A 6,571-nucleotide genomic window follows, 5' to 3' on the forward strand; every position below is an offset into this window, starting at 1 on the left:
CTCACTACTTTACACTGTTATACAAGCTGTACTCTCACTACTTTACACTGTTATACAAGCTGCACGCTCACTACTTTACACTGTTATACAAGCTGTACGCTCACTACTTTACACCGTTATACAAGCTGTACGCTCACTACTTTACACCGTTATACAAGCTGTACGCTCACTACTTTACACTGTTATACAAGCTGCACGCTCACTACTTTACACTGTTATACAAGCTGCACGCTCACTACTTTACACTGTTATACAAGCTGCACGCTCACTACTTTACACTGTTATACAAGCTGCACGCTCACTACTTTACACCGTTATACAAGCTGCACGCTCACTACTTTACACCGTTATACAAGCTGCACGCTCACTACTTTACATTGTAGCAAATTGTCATTTCTGTCATTCAAATAAAATTTATGTTTTTTAAGAATTGATTTGTGTGGAATCTAAAAACACTAATAAGCACTTTGTTAAACATAAAGGAGACTCAAATAAAAAATAAAGTGATGGAATTGAGGGTAGAACAGGATGAACATTACTCTCTCCTAGCACAAGTTGTATATTTTAGCTTGTTGACAGTTGTGATATTCACAGTCAGTTTTCAAAATAAAACACCCTGTGGAGACTCCCGATCATAAAACGGACACAAAAAGAAGTAATTTAACTACGTAGCCTACTTAATCATAGTAGAAGCACAAAATGCAAACACTGATTACCAGGGGGGTAATCACTCGTTGCTCCAGAGGCGACCTCTGACATATATAGCTATTGTAAGTTGCTTTGGATAAAAAGCGTCAGCTAAATGAATAAAACATGTCAGCAAAATCAGGCAAGCAAAACGCTCTGATTCTGAAATGCTCCCTGTGGGAAATGCAGCCTGAAGTTGACGGATCGAAACGGGGTCACATAGAGCTGTAAAGAAGGTAGTAGAAGCACGAAAATGACAAATTAATAACAAATCAATAACGTGGGGCAGGCTGCACGCTCCGCCACTGAAACGCTTCTGAGAAGCTTCCAGTGGACTTTGACGCCGGGCTGAGGACGGATCAAAACAGTGGCGCAGCTGTAACGTGCCGTAGCCACAGTCAGTGGATTCCTGGCTTCAATGTTGCATCAGACATTATCCAAAGTAACTGAATACCCTGGAGTTAAAATCATGTCTATAAACATTGCAACAGAGAACATTTTGTTCAGTGCTGGTGAGTATTACCAGCAGAGAAGACAAGACAGAAACCAGAGACACTCAAAGTAAGTATTACTGTTCTACAAGACATCATTTTCCTAACTTTATCTCATAATGTCTGAGAAAAGAAAACACATGTAAACATCATTGTTAAAACAATAATGATTTGAGGTGTAGAAATAATGTCTCAGAAAAAAAAACTTGTAAAATAGAATTCAACAGATAAGGATATTTAAAGTTAAAGTTAATGTCGTGTTTTTAGTTGTTTAACCTGTGCTGTTTCTAGAAAATCATCTCTGATACCTGGATTGTGCAACATTACATGTGACAAAAAGAGCATGAATTTGTTCTTTCAGGTTGATGGAAAACTACACCTACAACAGCTTCACACTCCTCCTGGAGGGGTTAAATGTCTCAGAGGGGTCCATATATCCTGTCTTTCTCTTTTTATTTTTCTCCTACCTCTTTATAATGGCTGCAAATGTGAGCATTGCTGTTCTAATTTTCAAAGACAAAAGCCTTCACCAGCCCATGTATCTCCTTTTTTGCAACCTGACATTGAGTGACATGTTTGGAAACTGTATCATGGTGCCCCGTTTGCTTGTAGACTTGTTGAGGCCTCCCTCTGAGCGCCTCATCAGTTATTATGAGTGTGTGGTCCAAGCTTTCACCACACACATGTTTGGTACCACTTCCCACACTGTGCTCATGATTATGGCCTTTGACAGATATGTGGCCATCTGCAATCCCCTGCGCTATGCTTCCATAATGACCAACAAGATGTTGATCAAGCTGACAGTTTCTGCCTGGGGAGTGGCCTTTGTTCTGGTCGGGATTCTTCTCGGTCTGACCATACGTCTGAACCGATGCAGGACTCTGATCATGAATCCCTACTGTGACAATGCCTCACTGTTTAAACTCTCCTGTGAAGATGTGTCTATTAATAACATCTATGGCCTCACTTTCACTGTGGTCCTGTTCACAGCTTCAATAGGCAGCATTGTTCTCACCTATGCAAAGATTACAGTAGTCTGTCTGACCGGTAAGAACAAGTCTTTGAACAGTAAAGCCTTGAAGACCTGCAGCACTCACCTGGTTGTGTATCTGATTGTTGTGTTTAATGGAATGTCTATCATTTTGCTCCATCGCTTCCCTCAGTACTCAGACTACAGGAAACTCTGTATCATTTTGTTCCATATCATTCCTGGAAGCCTCAACCCCATTATTTATGGGGTTCAGTCAAAAGAGATAAAGAAGTTCATGTCAAATTTTTGTAAGTCCAAAAAGATTCTGGCATCATTGTAAAGTTAGTTTAAAATGTTCTTTTGTAATATATTCAATACAAATAACTTAAAATGTGTACCTATTCTGTGTTCTTCTGTTTGTCTCTTGTAAGTTAGTGTATTATGGGCAATGGATAAGACACATGCCTTTGGTGTGAGAGACCCGGGTTCAATCCCCCACTGTGACCCATCCACCATTGTGCCCCTGAGCAAGACGCTTAACCCCTCGTTGCTTCAGAGGCGACCTCTGATATATAGCAATTGTAAGTCGCTTTGGATAAAAACGTCGGCTAAATGAATAAATGTAAATGTTGTAGACATCAGTTATGGTCGTTCTGTGATTACGTTAATATCCAGGTAAGAAGAGTTAATATACTTTTCACAATACGCATGGGATAATCAGTATAAAATCTTCACAATCACGACACTATAAATAAATCGCCATTAGTAATTACCAGAAAATGATCTGACCTGGACATATTTCTTTTTTTTTTTTAACTTCAGTTAACACAATAAAACCATAGTTTCTGTGAAATAACCACAAATAAGGGTGAAATATGCTTGACCAAATGCTGAACACTGGGAACCACAATGGTTTCTGGTTGTGGTTGAGACCAAGTAGTCTCTCAGCCACTCTTTGTTTAGCCTTCATAAGGCCAACATAATGACAGACATAATAACATATCTTGTTAAGATAAAATAAAAAATGTCAGCAAAACATCTGTTAACATTGGAAAATATATCACAAATATAATGTTTATGTATCTATACACGTGTATATGCAGGCCCACCATGAGGAATAATGGACAGGGGGACAACATTTTTAAAACTGGGACCCACTCCAGCACCACCTCCACCCACCCTTAGTTCTAATACAAACACGGGCAATTTCAGGGATGCTCTTGGCCATTAGCCTTATAGTGACACAGATGAGTCCCTAACAACCTTTTTCTTAACAACCTTTAACTTAAAACAAGACAAGGAGAGAAAAAATGCCCTTCAATGATTGAGGCATTTGAGAAAAGTAAAGTCACACATTGAAGAAATTACTGCAAATCATTAAATCATTAAATCAAATTATGAGTGAACAAATAAGCATACTCCATCTCTAAAGTTCAATCTTGAGGTCTACATCAATCAAAGTTGCAATTATGTGAAGAGCTGAAATAGAGTTTATGGCTGTGTCAGCTGAAATGATGATAATAATAATACAAACAGAGGCTTACTACATGTATAGCTTATTATATTGTAACCAGATTTGCAGCTGTATCCTTTGACTTGTAATTTGCTGCTAGGTCAATTTTCTTGAGGCTGTTGCAGGAGAACTTGTGGGTGTTATTAATCTTCATTAATATAAAGGGAAACACAAAATTGAGGTGGCAGGTGATGATTCAAAATATAATGTGTTTTAAAATAATTTCTCATGTAATATCCTCTCTGCTGAGTCAGCACACATGTATGATTCCCTCCTCTTTTGTCTTTGTTTGGGTAAGAAACCTTGTTTAATATGACTATGGCACCTCAATTATACATTATTTCATTTTAAATTAGTTAGATGCACATTCAGAATCTCTCCCGCATATCTGTGTTCGCTGACATGTTGAGAAAATAGTCATAATACTACAAGAATAACGTGAATACAAGAATAATGAGAATTCATATTCTTAAACAGTCTACCTGCCCTCTACTCTGGTGTGCATTAGCCTGCGTTACAGCTCTGCTGATTTGGTTTGTAGCCTACACCCTTCAGACCGTCTTGAGACACAGAACTGTTTGGGACTGTTCTGCTGGATGAGAGGAGGACGTGAACAAAACGAAACTTACTGAAAACACTTTTGATCGGGGAAAAATCTCACCACAAATCCACACAAATGTTAACTTCAGCATGTCAGATAAAGTGCAGCTCACATCCCAGACAAAGCAAGTCTGCACCTCAGATTTAAGATGTTTATTTTGCAAAACTCTTTCAGTTAGTTAACGTTTCTGCGACTCACAGTGCGAGACACTGTGTTGCATCAGCTGGGTGGAGTTCACTCGTCCCGACTCGTTATTATAGGTTGGACATTTGTTTTTTACTGTGGGAGAAAATTGATGTGTACCGTAAGATCGTGTGACAAGGCAACTCTCAGGCATCACGCTCGATGCCTGAGAGTTGTTACTGAAAGATTAAGCCAGCTAACTTCTATAAGCGGCATTGTTCTCGCCTATAGCTTTACTAGTCTACCTAACTGTCCTCACCTTCGCTTGTCAGACATTAATGGTGCTTCTTAACATATTTTTTGGCCAGAAATTTGGCCATTGCCTATGATTTAATCTTTCTCTATATGTTTTGGCTTTTCTCTTTTTTGGGCCCCTTACAGGCTGCAGTGTTTGCTTGAAGCATCTCGCTTTACATTTGCGGGTCCTGTGCATCTGAGTGGCCAAATGTTTTGACCATTTTCACAGAAACAGCTGGGGCTGGGTTATCAGATGACAAGAATGAAATATGTTTTATTGATAATAATACATTTATTTATCATGTAAATACATCTAAAAAGTTTTCTTATTCATAAAAGACAGTAAGTAAAGTTGTACTTGATCACATTTAATGGTCAACCATAGACCTTTGCATGGGCCCCTTGGGCCGGGGTCATCTGTACCTTTTAACCCCTAACCTGATGCCGGGCCAGTGTATATGCATATATGAAATTGTCAGTAATAATAGTTAACAAAACAAAAATCTAAAATATTACCCATTAACATTAAGCTACTTTATACAATATCAGTAACATTATCTGCTACCATTGGCTAACACAACTCTAACATGAAGCTATTCATTATTGCTTAAAGTGGAAAAAAGAATAGGTGACAGTACTGCCTATTCAAATGTAGGCATGTGTGTTCATGCATAACAATGAGTTCAACATTTTGAAAGCTCGCTGCAGCATGTTAATGTCCCACCCCTTTCAGGTTGTGATTGGTCGGTTCATGAAAAGTGACACTGACAACAGCTTTATGAAAAGTTGAACATGCACAACCAAAAGGCACCCAATCTTCTTCCTACTCAGAGATTAGCAGGCTGGCGAGAATGGGAACAGGTGATCGGCCCACTGGGTAATGCGGTATATTTAGGGCCATATGAACTGGCCAGGGAACCTGATATGGAGAGGACAGAAAAGAATAGCTGGTAACTTTGGCCAACATTTAAAGGTATGATGTATAGGAATTGAAACTACTCTCTACCTGTCGAATTTATACTATAAACAGACAGCATATGCAATGTCCTACCACGGACACTAACATACTGGACGACTGCTACACAATATTAAAGGACGCTTATCGCTCTGTCCCCCGTGCAGCCTTAGGACTCTCTGATCACTGTCTGGTTCATACATACGGGCATGAACTGAAATCTGCTAAACCTGTTGTAAAGCGTTTGAAAAGATGGACCAACGAGTCAAAGCTGGAGTTCCAGGCCTGCTTTGACTGCACTGACTGGAGTGTTTTTGAGGCTGCAGCCACTGACCTGGACGAACTAACTGACACTGTGACATCTTACATCAGTTTTTGTGAGGACATGTGTGTGCTGACTAAAACCTTCCGCACATACAACAACCAAAAACGTATGTATAAGCGTTTCTGATATCGTTTAGGTCGTTGTGAATGTAAGTGTAAGTGATTCCCTGCCTGGAGGCAGTGGAGGCAGCTCCGATGCGGAACAAATGTCCAGAGTAGAGTTTGGGGGATCTGCCGGATTTGGATAGAATTTGCCGGAGTTGTTGGTGAAACCAGAAGGGTGTGGCTCCTTTCCCTGACTCTGTGACGAACAGAAGATCTTGGGAGGAAGCGTGGCTGGCTATTCTCGAGTCCATGTAGAGAGGTATTGGTTCATATGGACTGAGGTAAGAATTTTCAATTTTCAATTCAATTCAATTCAATTTTATTTATATAGCGCCAAATCACAACAACAGTTATCTCACAGCGCTTTTCATAAAAGAGCAGGTCTAGACCGTACTCTGTGATGTTATTTACAGAAGCCCAACAGTTCCCACCAAGAGCAAGCACTAGGCGACAGAGGCAAGGAAAAACTTCCTTTTAAGAGGCAGAAACCTCGAGCAGAACCATG

At 39.7% G+C, this 6,571-nt stretch overlaps 1 protein-coding gene across 1 annotated transcript; it reads left to right on the forward strand.

Moving 5' to 3' along the window:
• Positions 1 to 1,540: 1,540 nt before the first annotated feature.
• LOC123963023 (putative gustatory receptor clone PTE03) lies at positions 1,541 to 2,488 on the forward strand. The gene has a single exon (XM_046039542.1). It carries the CDS (start codon positions 1,544 to 1,546, stop codon positions 2,486 to 2,488), a length of 945 nt encoding a protein of 314 aa, XP_045895498.1. The 5' UTR covers positions 1,541 to 1,543.
• The last annotated feature ends 4,083 nt before the right edge of the window (positions 2,489 to 6,571 follow it).

The sequence above is a fragment of the Micropterus dolomieu genome, linkage group LG23, assembly GCF_021292245.1.
Source record: "Micropterus dolomieu isolate WLL.071019.BEF.003 ecotype Adirondacks linkage group LG23, ASM2129224v1, whole genome shotgun sequence".
NCBI classification, from domain to species: domain Eukaryota; kingdom Metazoa; phylum Chordata; class Actinopteri; order Centrarchiformes; family Centrarchidae; genus Micropterus; species Micropterus dolomieu.